The 19662-nt window shown below is 40.4% G+C and overlaps 1 protein-coding gene across 2 annotated transcripts in view; it reads right to left on the reverse strand.

The window, feature by feature from the left end:
• LOC121638205 (protein kinase C beta type) overlaps positions 1-18255 on the reverse strand; it is a 40577-nt gene extending 22322 nt beyond the window's left edge. Inside the window, exons 1-2 of one of the 2 annotated variants that reach the window (XM_041982828.1) lie at positions 17793-18255; positions 17299-17330 (exon numbers count right to left, since the gene is read on the reverse strand). In XM_041982828.1, coding sequence (XP_041838762.1) covers positions 17299-17330; positions 17793-17956 — 196 coding nt within the window. In that variant the 5' untranslated portion in view covers positions 17957-18255. The remainder of the gene's footprint in view (positions 1-17298; positions 17331-17792) is intronic. The other variant, XM_041982827.1, reaches the window with a different exon arrangement.
• Between the last annotated feature and the right edge of the window lie 1407 nt (positions 18256-19662).

Below are 19662 nucleotides of genomic sequence, written 5' to 3' on the forward strand. Positions count from 1 at the left end.
CAAACGACAATGAACACCTGTCGCTGACTTACTAACGTGGTGACTCTGCCGCCTCACTAAGGTGGCAAGCTAGCAAATGACTCAGCAAAATTATACTAATCTATACCTTATGGAGCAAAATACAAAACACTTCTACACACCACTTTTCAGTTTTATTTTTTATTGCAGTTAGCCTCTTGGGACATAACTGCTCACTAGTCCTCCATTTTTTCTGTGTCTATATATATTGATCTTATGTATTTGTCTACAACGCCTGTGGTTTGATGTATTTACAGACTGTAATTTGTGGGGTTTTTAGTTATTTTTTTGTTTGTTGTTTTTCTAAATCAAAAAATACTACTGACATTCACACCGCAGTGGAGTGGATGTTCAGTCTTCAAAAGAAGAGTCAGATATACCTAAAGACCAATAGGAGGTTTTAGACCTTGGGAGACCTTGGGAGTGAGGACATTACTGGACAGTGTGGCTCTAACCAAACAGACCTTCAATGTGCTTACATGACTGACTTGGTTTAAGCACACAGATTAGACTCAAGTTTAGGTTTGGGCAAGGATAAGAATCAGATTATGTATTAACTTTGATGATCAATGTTTGCTATCTGCTTGATATATTTAGAGAAGTATTAATTCAATGAGGGTCCCCACAGAGATGGAACTGGATATTTGTGTGTGTGTGTGTGTGTGTGCATGTGTGTGATGGGGGCACAGCTGGGTCTGAGGCAATGTGAGTGGGTGGAGGCAATTTGTGTGTTTGCAGCATGTCAGAAAGACACAAACAGAAGTAGAGCAGCAGAAAACTCTTAAAAAATGCTGCTGCACTTTACAGCCTTTTGCTCATAAATCTGCTCTGTCACTCACACAGCACATGTACACAACACTGAAAGACAGGCCTAGTGACCTGGTGAGTAGGTCTTTGCCCTGTTGCTTAGCAACCAGGCTGAGCCCTAAAGCCGAGGCTACGCATACACTGCCTGTTTTATCTGACTGACAGCATGAACAGCAAATCGGAGTCAATCCAAAAAAAGATTCCTGCCATGAAACACCAACATAACAGCAGGCCAATAGTTTCACTTCAACAGTAGAAGTGCTGGGAAATTCCTCCATCTTGGATGATTACCAGTTCACAGATGGAGTTATTCAAAATCATCATTCAAGCCTCAACATGCCTGCATAAACAGAGATATGACTGCTACTGCATGGCTCTCCAAAGCTGTATTCATGTCATGTCATGTCATGTCACTGGAGTTAAAGAAGCCCTTTCAGAGTGCTGACAGCACTTTCATTGGAAACTAAGAGATGGAAATATCAGGAATTTCTTGCTTAATTCTACTGAATAGAAGTGTTAACACCAAAAGAAAAATGGCTGCAATGCCTTAAACCTCAAATCCATTTCATCACTAAACAGCTAGTTCAGCAGAATTTAAAGGAAGTACAATATATTAATTTATGTCAGGTTTACTTCCTGACAAAATGCAAATAAAATGCACTAAAAAAAGTGTTTCATTTGGGATCTGTGTCTGCCCAGCTGGCAAATGCCACTCCAATAGTCACCCTTTTATATTTCTGTTTTGGGCATCCACCAACTCTTGAGACAAATACTGTATAAACCTCTCAAGTTACTAAAGTCCTTTTAACACTGCTCAAAAATACACCAGTTGACAACTTGGCTTAGTCCCACGTAGAACTGTTTAATCGCCATTCAATCTCTTGTCAAATGACTGCAGCAGTCACTGGTATTTATTGGCTCTAGCTTGGCATGGTTGTGATAAGAACATAAAATCTGTGTATAACCACCAATTTTTAATAAAGACATTTCTGTCAGTGTAACAAGAATAGGTCACACTTCCTGTCAGGACACATTCGTTTCCCAATCGTAAAATCTCACATGGAGATTTGAAACCAATAACCCCAAGTCACAAACAAAAAGTTTAAACTGATCAATTTTACCAACATGCTAGGTAGCTAGCAACTCATGTTTTGTCTTGCTATATCACCTGTAAATGACAAATAAAAAAATAATAAATAAAATTAAAATAGTCTAATAGTCACAAACTTCAGGAAATAGTGAAATGTTATCTTTAAGTTTGTTATGTATCATGCATCTATTGTGACAGACCTGCCATCTGACATCTTGTAGTCACATCTAGATAGCATCGTTCAGACGGCATTGAAAGGAAGTGTTCACACCAGAGGGTGGTCTGATTTGTTAATGATCTTTTTTTTGCTTTCTGGACCACCTGTTCCTTCCAGAGGGAGGTCAGATCTGTTAACTGGACTATGATTCTGGAGCAGATCTTTACAATATTGTTCAGACTGTTCTTGTCCTTCACAGAACAACCATAAAACCAACTGATAAAAGAAAATGTTAAAAGACTTTCAATAAAAGAATGATAAAAATTACATAAAATCGTTGCAGATACATTAAAAGAACTCAGTTTTCGCATCAAGTGGGTTCCTTATTGTGCCCTCTTTGCAAAAGACTGAATTCTTATCAAATTTAAGCTCAGAGTCGAGCACAGTTCAACTCGTAACAGCAAGTACTTATAACTGTCTGAAATCTCCACTCTCTCATTATGAACAATACTGGGCTTTGACTGATCACATTTCTTCCTAAAATATATAATTATTCCCAAAATCTATTATTAGCTATTTTTAGTTCATTTTTGTAACATCAAGATCCAAGTAATTGTCATTACACCATTTCACCAATGCCGGCCGTTCATAATTATAACCATCTTCTGTCCCCTGAAGGAGTGTTATGGCGTTGTCTGAGAATTTTACTAGATAACTGCTGTTTCAGGACATCCTACAGCTGTCTGTGTACACGATAAAAGGAAGAGGAGACAGAACACAGCCGTGAGGAGAACCTATGTTTGAAACAGTGGACATGTGACCATTCACAAAAACACTTTGACTTCTGTCTGTTAAAAAGTTTAAAAGGAACAATAAAATCTGTCCAGGCAGCTTAAACTCATAAGAAAGTCGGTGAATTAAAGATGAAGCTACATTTTGTTCAAAGTTGAAGAAAAATGTCAATGTCAGTTTTATTTATATAGCACATATATAAAGCCAAAGCCTCCAAAGGGCTTTGCACAAAATATAAAAAAAAACAGGGACAACACACAAAGGTACAACATAAAAACTCCAATAGGTGTCTTTACTCAGATAAAGGCCAAAGCAAACAAGTGCATCTTAAGCTTAGATTTAAAAGCTTAACAGACCTGTTTGCAGACTGCACAGTTAAAGGCAAAGTGTTCCACAGGGTGGGAGCCACAACTGCAAAGGTTTGGTCTCCTCTAGTTTTTAAGCTAGATCGAGGAACCTCCAAGACTATCTGACTGGCTGACCGTTTTCTGGAGCCAGCCCATTCAGACACTTAAAAACAAATAAAAGAATCTTAAAATCAATCCTGTACTTGACTGGAAGTCAGTGGATTGAAGCGTGCACAGTATGTGCTCACGTCTCTTTCTCCCAGTGAGGAGAGGGATGGCTGCAGGCAATGAAGCTCCTACTGTTCAATTCCCACATACAAGGAGTTGCAGTAGTCCAAGTGCGAAGAAATAAAAGCATGGGTCAAGGTCTCTTTTGCTTAGATAAGGCTTGACTTTGGTAAAAAATACTTAGCTGGTAGAAGCTAGACTTAACCACCGAGCTGACCTGTTTCTCCGGCTTAAGAGCACCATCCACAATCACACCAAGATTCCTAGCACGCGATCCTCTGTGAAGTGCTATTGGCCCAAGGGAGTAAGCAGGGACCTGAACCAGCTCAGGGTGACAAAACAAAAAAATCTCTGTTTTGTTCTCATTTTAATTTTAAGAAGTCAGTCATGCAATTTAGCAGAGCCTGAAGGGAATCTTTGGAAGGACCCTTCAGTGTCAGATACACCTGCTTCCTAATTATCAACCCCAGGGGTAGCATATAAAGAGAGAACAAAAAAGTGGACCCAAAACTGACCCAGCAGGTCAGAGGGGCCACTGAGGAAGAAAACTACTCCATTTGAACAGAGAAGGATCTGTCCGTGAGGTAGGATTCAAACCACTTTAAGGCAGTGCCTTTTAAGCCAACACAAGTGCTCTAGGCGCCATAAAAGAATTGTATGGTCAACGGTATCGAACGCTGCTGTAGAGCGGAATTAAAATGGTACAATTACCACAATCAAGGTTCAGTAAAAGATCATTAAAAATTTTTTAGAAGAGCAGTTTCTATGTTTTTTAGAAGAGTTGCTCCCGGTCAGAGGCGCCGAGCGAGTGTGGACATGCTTATTGCCCCCCGACTTGGTCCTGACTGTTGTTTGTGCTTATGCACCAAACAGCAGTTCAGAGTACCCACCCTTTTTGGAGTCCTTGGAGGGGGTGTTGGAGAGCACTCCTTCCTGGGACTCCCTCATTCTGCTGGGGGAATTTAATGCCCACGTGGGCAATGACAGCGAGACCTGGAGGGGTGTGATTGGGAGGAATGGCCCCCCTGATCTGAATCCGAGTGGTGTTTTGTTGTTGGACTTCTGTGCTCGTCATGGATTGTCCATAACGAACACCTTGTTCAGGCATAAGCGTGTCCAGATGTGCACTTGGCACCAGGACACTCTAGGCCGCAGTTCGATGATCGACTTTGTAGTCGTATCATCGGACTTGCGGCCGCATGTCTTAGACACTCGGGTGATGAGAGGGGCAGAGCTGTCAACTGATCACCACCCGGTGGAGAGTTGGCTCAGATGGTGAGGGAGGATGCTGGTCAGGCCTGGCAGACCCAAGCGTGTTGTGAGGGTCTGTTGGGAACATCTGGCAGAGTCCCCTGTCAGAAAGAGTTTTAACTCCCATCTCCGGCAGAGTTTCAACCATGTCCCAGGTGAGGCGGGGGACATCAAGTCCGAGTGAGCTGGAGTTTGGAGAGGCCATTGAAAATGACTTCCGGACAGCTTCGAGGAGATTCTGGTCCACCATCCGGGAGTGCCAGACCCCCTTGTACAAGCTGTCCGGTCCCTGTACGACTGGTGTCAGAGCTTGGTCCGCATCGCCGGCAGTAAATCACAGTCGTTTCCAGTGAGGGTTGGACTCCGCCAAGGCTGCCCTTTGTCACAGATTCTGTTCAAAATTTTTATGGACAGAATTTCTAGGTGCAGACGAGGTGTTGAGGGGATCCGGTTTGGTGCCTCAGGATTGGGTCTCTGCTCTTTGCAGATGATGTGGTTCCGTTGCCTTTATCGGGCCGTGATCTTCAGCTCTTACTGGAGCGATTCGCAGCCAAGTGTGAAGCAGCTGTAATGAGAATCAGCACCTCCAAATCCGAGACCATGGTCCTCAGCCGGAAAAGGGTGGATTGCCTTCTCCGGGTCGGCAATGAGATCCTGCCCCAAGTGGAGGAGTTCACGTATCTCGGGGTCTTGTTCACAAGTGAGGGAAGGATGGAGCGGGAGATCGACAGGCGGATCAGTGCGGCATCTGCAGTGATGCGGACTACATCTCGCGGCTGGCCTGGGAAGGCCTCGCAATCCCCCTGGATGAGCTGGTGAATGTGGCCGGGAAGAGGGAAGTCTGGGTTTCCCTGCTTAGGCAGCTGCCCCCGCAACCCGACTCCGGCTACGCGGCAGATAATGGATGGAGTTCCGGGGCAATTTAAAAACCTAAAACCAGACTGAAACCATTCACAACAGACATTAGCTGTTTTTAAAAATTCTTGGAGTTGGTTAAAAACAAGTCTGTCTAAAACCTTGGAGATAAATGGGAGTTTGGAAATTGGCCTAAAATTTGCTAAGATTCAAACTTTTTTTCTTTAAAAGAGGCTGTACCATGGAATGTTTGAAGGAGAGTGGGACAGATTCAGATCTATGACACAGGTTTATAAACTTCAAAATAAAAGACTCAACTTAACAGAACAGACGTCTTTAAACAGATGAGAAGGAACGCTATTGGTTAGGTAGTTAGCAGGGCGTAGATCTTCAACTATTTCAGCGAGTTGGAAGAGAGAAACAGGCTCAAAGTGGTCAAGGACAGCTCAGCTCGCTAAAGGTGTTGAGGGGTCCTGGGTAGACTGGGGGCACCGGGAGTTATGGGCAGAAACCTTGTCAATGAAGAACTTCCGAAAATCCTCACACAAAGAAAAAGAAGGTTCAATACAGACAGCATCACAATGATTCACCAGCAAAGGAGATTTATGTTTTTCAAGATGCTTGTACAGTTTGTAAAAAAAAAGGAGATTTTAGCATCCTCCACATCTTTTCCAGCAGGCTGTGGGCAGGAAGAAACTGGATTCTACCCTAATTAGTTAAAAGCCTTTTCCACACCTGTACACTGGAGGTTTTCAAGAAAAAGTCTGGCCAATTTGGTTCTGACTTTTTTCACAGTTGCTGTTCACACAAGCACATCACAGTGGTAAGCTGTCTGCCAGAGATGCACTCTCCCAGCTGGAAATGCAAGGGAGGAAATGGAGGCAAATGCCTATCTAGAGTGTCCAGGAGGCAGCACACAGTGCAAAAACTATGCTATTGAAATTGCTGTTGTACTCTTTGCCACACCTTGTGAATAGCATATGACTTCATATTGTGTTGATGAGTGCTGTATAGATCTGTGCAAATCCATAACAGCAGGTAGTGAGTGGAAAGCAGCATAAAAGTCAGCAGAAAGGAGCAATTTATACCTTTATGAAAGGTACCTGCAGTGCTCTCAGCCTCAGCAGATGGGCATTTTTGTCAAGTTGTACAATTCTCAAAAAAATCTAATAATGTATAGCCTTCTGTAAATGAGACTACAAAATCAGTCAAATGATGACTGGTGAAAAGTACAACCATCTATGGCATGGAGCATAAGTATAACAATTTGTTTCATTCCACAGGAAAACAAATCTTTGCCCGCTTTATACTCTGTGTTTTCCACAGCAGAGCAAAACTAAATCACCAACACAGCCAAAAGCAGACCACAGCTGGGATTGTTCACCAAGTCACAGGCTGAAATATTAGGCGACACAGGGGGCGGGACACATGCGACACATGCCCCCCCAAATAAAAAAATTATCATAAACATAAGAAATTATTTTAATAATAATATAGTAATGTTCAATATAGAACAACACAAGTGGTGCAAATAATAAACGTAAAACAAAGTGTTGTTTAATTGTTCAAAGATTATGACCCCCCCAATTCCTCAAAGGGGGTTTAGTCCACTTGTTGTTTTCCAACCAGCAGGGTTACTGGCAGCTCAGTGGTTTAGTGAGTAAGCAGTCTCATATGATGGGGAAACCACAGCAATGTGTAAAAGCCAGTAAGTCATTTTTCAAATCACAAAAACAAGGCTGTAAAATGGAAAGTGTCATTTCTCCATCTTTGCCCAAAATAGCTTTCTCTTGAATTTTAATCAAGACGCAGGTTAACTGGCCAGTATACCAGCATAACATTACGGTACCGTAATGTTCCATACATCAGCACAAAGCTGCGCTTCTCAGCTTTCAGAATCTGTTGAATTACATCAGTGGTGTAAACGGGCGAAGAGTTATGGTATTTCAAAGAAAGTATGTCATATGTAGCCCGCGGTTTTAAAGTTAAGCAAATAGCAAATTTATGAAAATGTTTCATATTATTTCATTAAGTAAAGTCAAATCAGCTGAGCACACAGAGCCAACTTTAGTTTTTCATAGATACAGACAGATAAGATAACGTACAATAGATAAATTGCTAAATGGACTAATGGATCCATTTAACAGGTAAATGGATGGTCTATTTACAGGCCTATATTTACAAGTTATAATTTAAACATATAAGGGCTGTTTTTTTAAGTTGCTATATTTTGTGGTATAGTTGTATTATCTTGTAATTTTGTTTGTTGATACTACAGTAAATGAATATTTTTGAATAGAGTAGATAGATGTTATTGGATCATTCTAGAAGGCTTTTCCTTTATAGTTGTGAAACTTATCTTGAGCTTCAATTTCTTGTAAAACTACTTTGATGGACTACAGTGGAAATTAGAGCAGGAAGTTCTGTTAGATGTGGTCATAAAGGTGTATCATTATTATTTATTACTAACCTTTACAGATAGTCCCATTGAGAGGCAGTCTCATTTATAAGAGAGACCAGTTTACCTAACCTAACATACATGTATTTGGATGCCACCTTCCACCTAATAACATTGTTGACATTGCTGGTTGAACATAAAAAAAACTATATACAGGAGGGGCTCAACCCTACAGGGCAAGTTGCAAAGGAGCAGGAGAGAGAGAGAGAGAGAGAGAGAGAGAGAGAGAGAGAGAGAGAGAGAGAGAGAGAGAGAGAGAGAGAGAGAGAGAGAGAGAGAGAGAGAGAGAGAGAGAGAGAGAGAGAGAGAGAGAACTATTTTTTTCATGTTCCCCTCCAGGAACTATTCTCTGAAATTTTACTGTTTATTGTTCCCCCTGAAAATGCCCCAAGTGGCAGCAACAAGCTGAAACATAGGGATGTGCATCTGTGGGAGGTGAGAGAAGCAGTACACAGAGTTACTCTCACCAGCACGATGGCAGCAAGAGATCAAGAACATTTTCTGACACATTCACACACTGTCTCATGATGATCTGGAGATTTTATTCAAGACCTGGGTGGAAAATCAAGCAGAAACTATGGACCAAATGTTGCGGATATCCACGTTCTTCCTTGCCAATGCTTCTGAACATCTCTCCTAATATGTCAGGACTCCAGTGCATGTGTTAAAGACATGGGGACACGTGGTTTCCTTGATTGCATGGACAAATTGATTGAGACCCTGCAGACACTTATGCATTCCTATTTATGCAACCTTTTGGGTAATTTGCGGCAAAGCTTCCCATGTATGTGTAATAAATCCATGTACAGTAAATTCTGAACGTGTGGACAGTGGGTATATGCCATAAAAACCTCAGCTTGTAACAACCAACCTTTTCCCCCCATTTTCTGTATTCTTTGTTCGATATGTTGCTTTTTAAGTAAAAGAATGATCCTGGTACATATACAGTCACTGTGTCACACTCTGCATGGTTACAGATTTTACACACAATCAGCTGCTGAGGGACCAGCACTTCAACACACAAGTTAACACTTAAGGAACAACTCAGGGAGCCACCACAGGCCCGTGTGGAAGACTTTCACATCTTTTAAAGCCACAATCTATAATCATACAACACAAAAACACCAAGTCAGATGAAAAATTGTATATAAGTCTTACTAAATATGAGCTTGGCTGCAACAATGTGGAGCTTCTACAAATCTTCCACTCGTCTTTATAAGGAGCTGCAGTCCTTTTAATGCATTTTTTAGTTCTTCATGTACTTTCTTTAGTTGCATTTTTTTATTAAAATATTATGACTTTGTATCATAGGTGAATAACTAATCAGTGAACCCCACAATTCTGCTTCATCAAATTCTAATAAAGGAATATTACGCACACTTTTTCCCCCTGAAGGGGAAATCAACATCCAAACTATTTGAACCAGCTACAAATGAGTTTGAAGGTGTTGATGCCAGTGTATGTGCTTGGGTCAGATACATGGCTGTGCTCAAGAAGTATTTCATGATTTTAATTCTTCATGCATATGAATAATTTCTTTTCAAAAATTTTAAATTGCCTGGCGATCTCAGACCGGTGAGGTCAGATGGCCTGAATTTTACATGTGGAAAATTGTAGTAATTAAACCCGACTACTTGCTGGATTGGGCTGCACAGGAAATGCTTAAATGAGAAGGATCACCACTTTGTGCGAGATGTGCACAGATAAGACTTGCACATGTGCACCAGCAAACTAACCCGCCTCTTTCCCTTACTATATACAAAATCTACATACTGTTGTGCATCGTCACCATACATTTGATTTCTAAAAATCCACTTTTCCCATCCTTGTGTGGGCTCAAATCAATTATCAACATTTATTTGGTATCTCAACCTCTGGGAGTTCTTCCAAATATGATTAATTCTGTACCATCTGGTTGCTCGATGATACATTTTAAGGCTGAATCAACTTTGATAAAGAGGACAACAAATTAATTCATACACACAGAGAAATTAAATAAACCTACTTCAGCAGGATGGACATGATATTACACAAACGAGGCTCATATCTAATATTATGACTTTATCGTAGATATTTTTTGCTATCAGTAATGTTGTGGCACACAGGTAAACAGAAATGGTTAAGTGTCCCCATTCAATAACAACGCATAGCAAGTCTCGAGGTTTTACAGACCATAGTTCCCCATAGTTGTTCCTCATACATGTCTCACATCAGGTAATGACAGCAAGCTGAGAACATAACCAGGGCTTAACTGGGCCTAGCTGCTATAATCTAAGATGAGTGACCAGAGAGCTGAGTCAAATAAAGGCATTTATTGATTCTTCTCACTGACTGAGGAAAAAGGTGTGATACCTATTTAACTGGGAAAATCTTAGTTTTTGTATGTTTGTTTGTTGTTTTTTAGCAAAAAAATGTTTTAAATGGCCAGTTTAAACGTAACACATTACTTTTTTTAGGGGATTAGTGACCAATAAAGTGAGACATAAAAACAGTTTAATTTAAAAGACAAAAAAGGAAGCCATCTACCTGTAATACAGTCTGAAGTGTTCACTTATCCAAAATCAGAATTTAGAAAACAGAAATTAATCATCTTTGGGATGTCTTTACATTCTGAGATTATAACCAAACCAGTGATGGATGAATAAAACTGAAATGTGTATTTATTTTCTCCCTAAGTCTTCAATGAATCAGGACTAAGTTCTTTTTTAGTGCACTTCAATGATTCATCATTGCTCCTGCCAACAGTGGGGATGCCACTTCTTCAGTACACACTAGCATAAAACAGAACCTGGTAAAAAAAAAAAATAAAAAAAAAAAACTGATTAGCAGATTAAAAGCAGCTTATGTTGGACTGTTGGCCAGAGTGGTGTGAAGTTACCAGACCAGTAGAAATTACAGAAAGACAAATTGGGGTTTCAAGTTATTAGAGCAGATATCAGACAGTAAAGACATACTTTTTTTTCTAAAATAACTAAAGTTATACAGACGTTTTCTCAAATTTTTATGCCTAAGACTGATCTCAATGTAGTAGCTGGGGTGTAGCCTGGTGTGGAAAACTCAGTGCAGTTCTATGATTTCATGGATCAGCATGCAGTGCCTTTTTGTGTGTCCAATGAAGTGTACAAATATATAAAAACAAAAGGATTAAAGATACCACCTTGGGACCCTGAGACAGATCTAATCAGGGGTTACATACTGGATTCTGCAGTCTTCAATATAATCCAGTCTCATACCCTATTTGTTTCCCATCAAAATTCAGCTACACACAAAACGTAAAAGGCTTGCAGTTAGAGGGCTGTTACACTAAACGCATCTGGAAAGGATTATAGGCTCCAGTAGAGGGTACGTATTATAATTAATGTCATCAAAGGGTGTGAAAGATATATATTTCTCTGGTGTGGTCAAATCTCACTGACCATTTTAGAAATTTAAAAGAGGACACTACTCTAAAAAGGTACTTAGATAAGTTCTTGCTTGTACACTCCAAGGGCTTCAATATCGGTTACACCTGCTGGACCCAAATGCCTTTTAAAGGTTAAACATCTTAATGGAAGAGGTAGTATTATTCAGGTGTACATGTAACTCAAACGACATTACTCCTTAGGGCCAAGTTACTTCAAACTCATCTACTTTACAAAGCATCTCTAAGGAGCACAACCAACCCATCTGCACAAGGAAAATAACTAACTAGCCAACTAGCTTATATAGCCTGACTAGAGGATGGGACTCTCTTGGCACCTCACAATTTAATTATAATTTTCTATGCATCTTCATTGGTCATGTTTGGAGGTCATGTGGTAAATTATCTGTCATAAAGTACATATTTAGAGTAACACGATTCTGTGGTGGCATATATAACATTAGAGAAATCCTATCTGTTTTTATTCCAAGACTTCAGTTTTGTTCTTGTTTTAGAGCGTTGAGTGCAATAAAATGTCGAAAAAATTGTTTTGAGATGGAATTTTGTATCTTGGATCCAAAGTGTTTAGAGGCTGAATATGGCCCCAGATTCTTGGTAATAAAAGTTATGTTAGAGTTTGTAATCCGCTTCCACCTTTTCCAAGTTGGGATGAAGCTCCAGCATTGCTTGCTCGATGGTCCTCTGTTTAGCAGCAGTTACAACCCAATGTTTTTCCATTGTTCTCCAGCTGGAACTATATAAGGTCATGTTCACGCTGCAGGTCTTAAGACCAAATTCCACTTTTTGCTGATTTTGTTTTGTCGCTGTTCATGTTAGAATTTACACTCTACAGCCATGAAATGACACACAAGCACAGAAATCATGACCTCACATGTCGCCTGCTGTGTTTACCTCTGGTAAAAAATGGATGCTACTCATGTTAGAGTGTGTGTATAAATTCTTCAGTTGTTATGCAATTGGTGCCGACAAAAATTATGATACAATATCGTTTTGTCCATTCAATCTCGCCATGCCCCGCCTCTTCTGGCAAAGAATCTGTCTCAGTTCAGTAACATAAAAGTCAGATGAACCTATCAGACTGGCTTTCATTGCTTTGAAATAACATCAGATATGAATCAGATTTTGGAGCGATATTTAAGAGATAAAGGAGTGGTCTGGGTCAGATTTGAGAAAAAAGAAAAAAAACACTTTGTTGTTCAGACCATTATAAAAAAACAGAAATGAAAAAAAAAAAAGTTATATTTTGGTCATTTTTGTATGGACTGTGAACACAGCCTTAGCCATAGCCATCTAGTGCACGCTTCATACTGTCCACAGGCTTAGCTTCTGCTCGTCCTTTCTCATTTCATCAACATGACCTTATCAATTCACATTTAATGAAATGATTTTTGACATGTATGAATCAATTCAGAATCTTCCACATCCACATTTTGTTGCATCCAAGATTTCATTTTTGTTTGTCCCTTTGGGGAAAAAAGCCCCAGTTAAATCACCCTCAATCAGTCTGAACACTTTCACTTATTAACCTCCAGACTACAGATGCAAAGCACTATTTGCATAACCCAAGGTGCACTAATAGATAGAAGTTCCACTTCGGCGCTATTTTACAGCACTACTACTACTCCATCCTGGACTCAGTACTCCCCAACATGATCATTTATGGTTTACAGAAATGCAAAACAGACATAACTTTTTCTTCACTTTTCAGAAACCTTAGTTGCTGTTAGACCATTCTGCAGCACCAACATGGCACTCTGCAGGTAAACCTGCTAATGCAAGACTGCTTTATACATAACTTTCCACTGAGTAATAACCATACTAAAAAAAGAGCTTTAAGTTGCCACCGAAAGAGTCCAAATGGTATAAGCTAACAATAACGAATAGTCCTCACACAAACAATTGCATATAAATCTTATCAAATGTTGGACAGTTTTGTTATTTTTACTGTCTGTAACAGTATACACTGTATGCCACTCCCATAACTCAATGTTCAGACTGCGATCCAGTCTGCTTGAGTCTTGTTTCTAGCCACTGAAAAAACTTTTTTAAATTATCTTATAGTCTGAGATCTCAATTTTAAAACTGTTTGACAACTTAATGATTTCAGAAGATGTCTCATAGTGAAATCCTGCATCACAGACATTTTTCAATGGGGAAGTTTTAGCATATAAACAGAGAAACTGTGACTACAGTCATTTAATTACTTTGGTTAGCTTCTTCCATTTCATGGTTCTAATACTATATTCATATAATCAGATTTTTTTTTATCATCAACATGATTGCTTTTTTTCATTCCCTGTAACAGCTTCATGGAGTATTGAATAATTAATCATAATTGTGAAAAGAGAAAAAAGACATTTAAACTCAAAGCTCTCAGTCTGAACTCTGCTTAGACATCTGCATCGCTCTGTAGCAGGAAACAGCAAGAGCTACTTCCTCTATTTACTATAACGTACTCAGGTGAACAGACACACACATATATGAACATTAATTTTAAAAAAAGCTGAAAGCAGGGAAGGAAGACCAAACATCTTTGAATACCTGCTAAACAGGTATCTACACACACCCACTCAAGCAGAGAAAATAACTTTGTCACACAGACAAACTAATGCTGTTGCTGAAACACATTCTGCCATACATGCAAGAACAAGTCAAAACCAGATTACTGACATTCCTCTGAACCAAGAGGACACTGTTATATTTGTCTCTGTTGCTGCACCTCCTCTTCAACCTAAACCGTGTTTACATCCTTTGTCTTTCACTACATTTTGCTGAATTACTGTCCGCATAATTTTCAGTCATTCTTGTTCTTGTCCCGAACACACTCACGTTCAATAAGACAAAGGAAAAGTATTAAAAAAGTTAACTGAATTTAGGCTTATCAGTGCAAAACAGAAAAGCTGGTAGTTTAAAAGCTTTCTGGGTACAAAGTTGAACTATTCATACTACTGTTTCAAAAGCATCTAAATCATTCCTCCCATACACAATAACTACAATAAATTTTTCATGTGTGAGGTTGATGGGTAACCGCTTATCTGCATTGTATGCAGATCATAACCTACAGGAACCTACAGCTAATTTCCACCGTGATAGAAGAATTTTCTTCAAGTCAAAATATAGTCATCAAATGTAGAAACTTTACCTTCAGAGGAGGATTTTGTGACCCAAGTTTTTGCTGTTTAGGAATTCTATGGCGACAGACATACATGCAGACACAACTGAAAATTCACAACCCTGGATTTTGGGATTTTACCACCATTTATAAAGTCAGGAATTATTCTCCAACCTCAACTTTGAATAAATATTAATGAAACGTGCTAAAAATTCAGAAAATTACGGAGAGGAAACTTTGCTATTTCTTCTTGGGATTGCTCTTAAATGGAAGAAATCTAAAAAAAAGAACATTTAAAAGCTGTGTGCAAATCTCTTAATTCATGTAATCAATTGGAGATTTTTTATCCATATGAAAGGTCATAAGATTTCTGATCAGTGCAAATCCACCCAAATGTTTTATGCAAACATAATCTCAGGTAACATTTGCATGCTTGCACTTTATCATCACTTCAGACGGATTTGACTATTTTGCTAATGAAAATTTAGCTTGAAGTGATTATACTGTAATTTCAGGATGCAAGACATGAAAATGCAGATTTACATGCATCAAATCATTAACAGGTAAACAATAATTCAACAGAACTGTGACCCTAATAAAGATCCTCATCTGTAAAACACAGTAATACCCACAGTGACGTCACCCATTGGTTTGTGGAGTCATTTCTGTCTTTTTTTTTTCTGTGGAGTCTGGCTCACTAGAGTCACTTAAGGGTTTGTAATTTTGGCATTTCACACTTTCACTGCAGCACTGCAATACAATCTACATGAAAGAGATCTATTTAAGTATCTAATATTCAAATCAGACTAATGTAATTATCCTTGCCACCTCCTAGAGGTGCAACAGAGTATTTAATTATTTTAGTCCAGTAAAAGTACTGCTACTATAGTGACAGTGAAATCAACTAGAAGAAAATTTACTTAAATATCTGCTCATTCGATATTATCTTACTGTAATGCTTTTCTTTATTTACCAAACAGAAGTACATTTTACTCAAAAACCATGTACCAAGAAAAACTGGTCTCTGAAATGTGGCTGAGAAGCATTTTTTAAACTAAACATGACAAAGTCTGAGATTTAATCTGCATTTTTGTGAAATCTTGTTTTCCATCACCTTTTTACTAAGAATCTTTCTTACTCTCTGTGAATAAGACATTACATTGTTCCCTTATTCAAATGACAGATGCACAGAGTAAAAGACCTCAAATAAAGATATTTCAAATTAAAAAATAAAATAAAATTAATAAATACAAGCGTGCATTGGTAATTGTTAAAAATATTCAAAGTGAGCATGCTGATCATGTTTGTGCCTTGCACTCTTTGATATGTTGAGCTGCATGCCGTCTATGATATCAGTGCAAAAAAAAGTTGTCATATACAGATAAGCAAGTGGCTCCCTCCCCTATCCTCAGCGTGCAAATATCCTGTCTGCCTCCTGTGGGCTTCATCCAGATTTCACTCTAGTCTCCTGCTGTTTAGGACATGCAACAGGCAGGTCAGTGCAACATCCAGGCCGGTCTCTGCTGACATGATATGAGAAGTGCTCTAGATGTTTATATCTGTATCTGTGCTTCCTGAGTTGTAGGTTTTATCAATAAATTATTCTTTTATCTTCTATCTTAACCTTGGTTACCAACTTTTATCACAAACGACCTGCAGCCCAGCTTGTTATGTAAGAAACTTTCTACATATTTAAGACTTGTCTGCTTTCTGTTAACCGATGGAAACTCACCGAGGAAACCTGATCTCACAGCAGCTCTACCTGTGTAAAACCCTTCATTGGCCTGTTCTTTCTACACTGTGCAGACTATGCATGCCATCATCTCAGAGTAATTCACCACACACCGGCTCACTGTAGGCCAGAGGGCTGTGTACACTCATTCACCACATATGAAGTGTTAGTTTTGTCTACCCTAAATGCATTTCCTGTATTCCCCCCCCAGAGCTCTCCACAAGCATGCAGCCTCTTGAGGACTTCAGCTTATTATTGCTAATGAAATTACACAATTTTGAGCAATTCTCCCAAATCTATGAGGCTAGTATGGAAACTGTGGTTGTCTTCTTCCGGAACCTCACACAGATGGTCACGTGACTGTGGCCAAACGAGTTAAGGTGGGTGTCTAAGATGAACTGGTGAAGAAGAGGAAGCGATACTGACAGCTGAACGTTTGCTGCAGTACAGTGGCACACATGTGATTGAAAGATATTACTATATTTTGCAAGGGCCTGTTTTTGAAACCATTTTGTACAGAGGTCCGTGTCTAGACACCCACCCACCACCACGACTGGCTGCCCACCCACAGGCGCATCACATCACCCACTCACAAACCCACCATTTCACAGCTCTAATCAAGATGTCAGGCTTAACGTTAGAGGAGAAAACAACTTGAGAAATCTAACTTCCTGGTGTGTCTGCCTCTCATCTCTCCTTGGCCAACACAGACATCTCAGCTTTCACCATTCTGCCGACTATTCTACCCTTACATCTCACACTGTCTCCTCAGCTGGAGCCTCTTTGAAGTGTTGTCACTCTCATTTATCATTGTTGGCAAGCACCTACTTTGGCTCTGACACCTGCCTGCTAACACAAACACACCATTAACGGAGGAGCCAACAGGTCACTCTGACAGGGAGCAGACCTGCAGCCCCGAGTACAACACACACACCAACAAGCACAGCACCTCTTCAGACAGTGGCCATCCGTCCACACACCCACAGCCATATGCAGTAAAAGGGATTTGTGAATGGGCCGCTGCTCTTACCTTGGCACTGGAATCCCTGCTTTCCAAAGCCCCTGTGGACAGAAGCGAGAGATGTGAAATTTGGGGAATTCTTAAAATGTGCCCTGATAAGGACGCACGCGCACACATAGACAACAGATATATCCTATCACACATGAGCACACAGAGATCAGCAAACACAGCTGCTGCAGCAGCAGTGACACCGGGCCCCCTCGTCTACAGCAGCATTCCGCCACCAGCCCTCCAGTTCAGTTTCTGGGGCGGTTTTCGGGGTCGATGCAGTAAACGATGCGCCTGCTCTGCGGCTGCCAACGTTGCATCTCCCCCGACAGGCCCGCGGTCCTGTCGTACTGTGGAGGACTGTGGCGCACCGCGGTATTTTGGATGACAATGACAGTGAATGAAACACTGCTGTGTCAGTGTGCAGAGAGGCCGATTAAAGCCGCGGCAACAGCAGCAAGTGAATCACCTGTGTCCTTTCTCCACCTCACAGGCTCGCACGCGCGCACACTCACCAGATGAAGTCCGTGCAGTGACTGCAGAAGGTTGGCTGTTTGAAGAAGCGTGCGATGAACTTGTGGTTTTTCACCTCGTGCACGTTCTTCTGACGGAGGGCACCCTGACGGGCAAAGCCGCGCGCGCTCTCCGGTACCTCTCCGTCGCTGTTGGGGTCAGCCATCTTAACGAGGAAGCGGTGGCGGTCCGAGAGGTACGAGGGGTGAGGAGAGCCAAGACAGAGAGGGAGAAACGACGGAGGCGGCGGGGGAGAACGAGTGGCGGTGCAGGTGCCTCCGCCTCCTCCTCCTGCTTCTCCTCCTCTCCGCCCCGCTGACCGCCTCGGTGTCGCTCGTACTGTCGGTGTTTTTGATGGTCTGCGTCCAGATCGCGTTGAAGCTGCTGCTGTTGCTGCTTCTTCCGGCGGGTCCCTGTGCCGCGCGCCTGCTTCCCTATTCTCACCGAAGTGTTGTTGCTTACAGCTCTCTCTCTCTCTCTCTCTCTCTCTCTCTCTCTCTCTCTCTCTCTCTCTCTCTGTGTTTCTCTCTTTCACACACACACATACAAACCCATGCGCACAGCCAGTCGCTGATTATTAAAACCACACTGTAGCTTATGTGCGCGCGCCTCATCTGTCACTAGCAAGGCAAGTTCAACCTCAAGTCCTGCATACTTTCAGAAGAGCATGACTACAGAAGGCACGCACACACACATTTCAGAACGGAGCTCCACTTCAACAAAGCACACATTTACCGGGGGCCACAGAAGCCTGCAGTGCCCCAGCTTCAGATGGCTGTTGCTGTATGACTACCGCTGGAGTACAGTTTGTACTAAAAACGTGCCCTTCACGTTTTAAAACAACGAGCACAGGGTATAGATGTGTAAAAGGCCGCACATTTGTGCGACAGGAACACCAGTACTGGCGATTTATTTGCCATTTTGTGTCTGCCTTCGGCCACTTTGCGTCACATTTATTCTTTGGCTAATTTTGTTCACAAAACAATTAGAATGTGCTGTCAAATACTTCCTTCAGACAAAAAAAAAAATCGCGAGTTTGACCAATTTTGTCCCTGCAATTAAAAAGTTAGCAATATATTTAAAATGCCGAGTTCAAGGAATTTTATAAAAAAGGATAAAAAAAAAAAAAGGAATTTACAATGCACTCCATTAAGATGGAACATTTTCAATTACTGACATTAAAGTAATTAGGTTTGGTCAACGTTACCTGAATTTTAATATTTCAATATTTAAATATAAATGTACTAGACGAAGCATTATAAAATATTCAGTTCAATACAGCTTTATTTGTATTGCGCCACTTCACAACAATGTCATGTCAGAGACAAATCAGTTCGAGCCAAATCATAATAAATAATAGCCTAGCTGAGGAAAACTAACAGATTGCATCGAATCTTGACTTCGATGTAATCCCCCATGAAAGGGGTGACAGTGGAAAGGGAAAAACTCCCTTTTAAGAGGAAGGAAAAACCACCAGCAGAATATATGTTATCAGTTTTTTTTTTTTTTTTTTTAAAAACCATGCAGAACACGTGACTTAACGTTTGCCTGTTTGAGTCTGCATTACTTGCAATAGCTTGATCTAAGCAGATGGATCTGACAGATCAGCAGAGATCAAGTGGAGTATGAAAATTAGTGTGTGGATTGTTTGTGCATTCACAGACATTTGAAGTTTTTTCTTTTTAAAACAAATTCAGTCTCTAAAACTGCAGTACATTAAACTGTATAAATAATTAGAACATGTTTATATATATATAAAAATTACTTCACAGTTTATTTACTATTCAAAACACTTTTTTTGTGAAGTCGTTTACAGACTGTAATGTTGCTTTTGGATCTTTTGGTGGAGGATATGCAGTAGGAAAAAATAGG

Source organism: Melanotaenia boesemani, chromosome 4, assembly GCF_017639745.1.
Source record: "Melanotaenia boesemani isolate fMelBoe1 chromosome 4, fMelBoe1.pri, whole genome shotgun sequence".
Classification (NCBI taxonomy): domain Eukaryota; kingdom Metazoa; phylum Chordata; class Actinopteri; order Atheriniformes; family Melanotaeniidae; genus Melanotaenia; species Melanotaenia boesemani.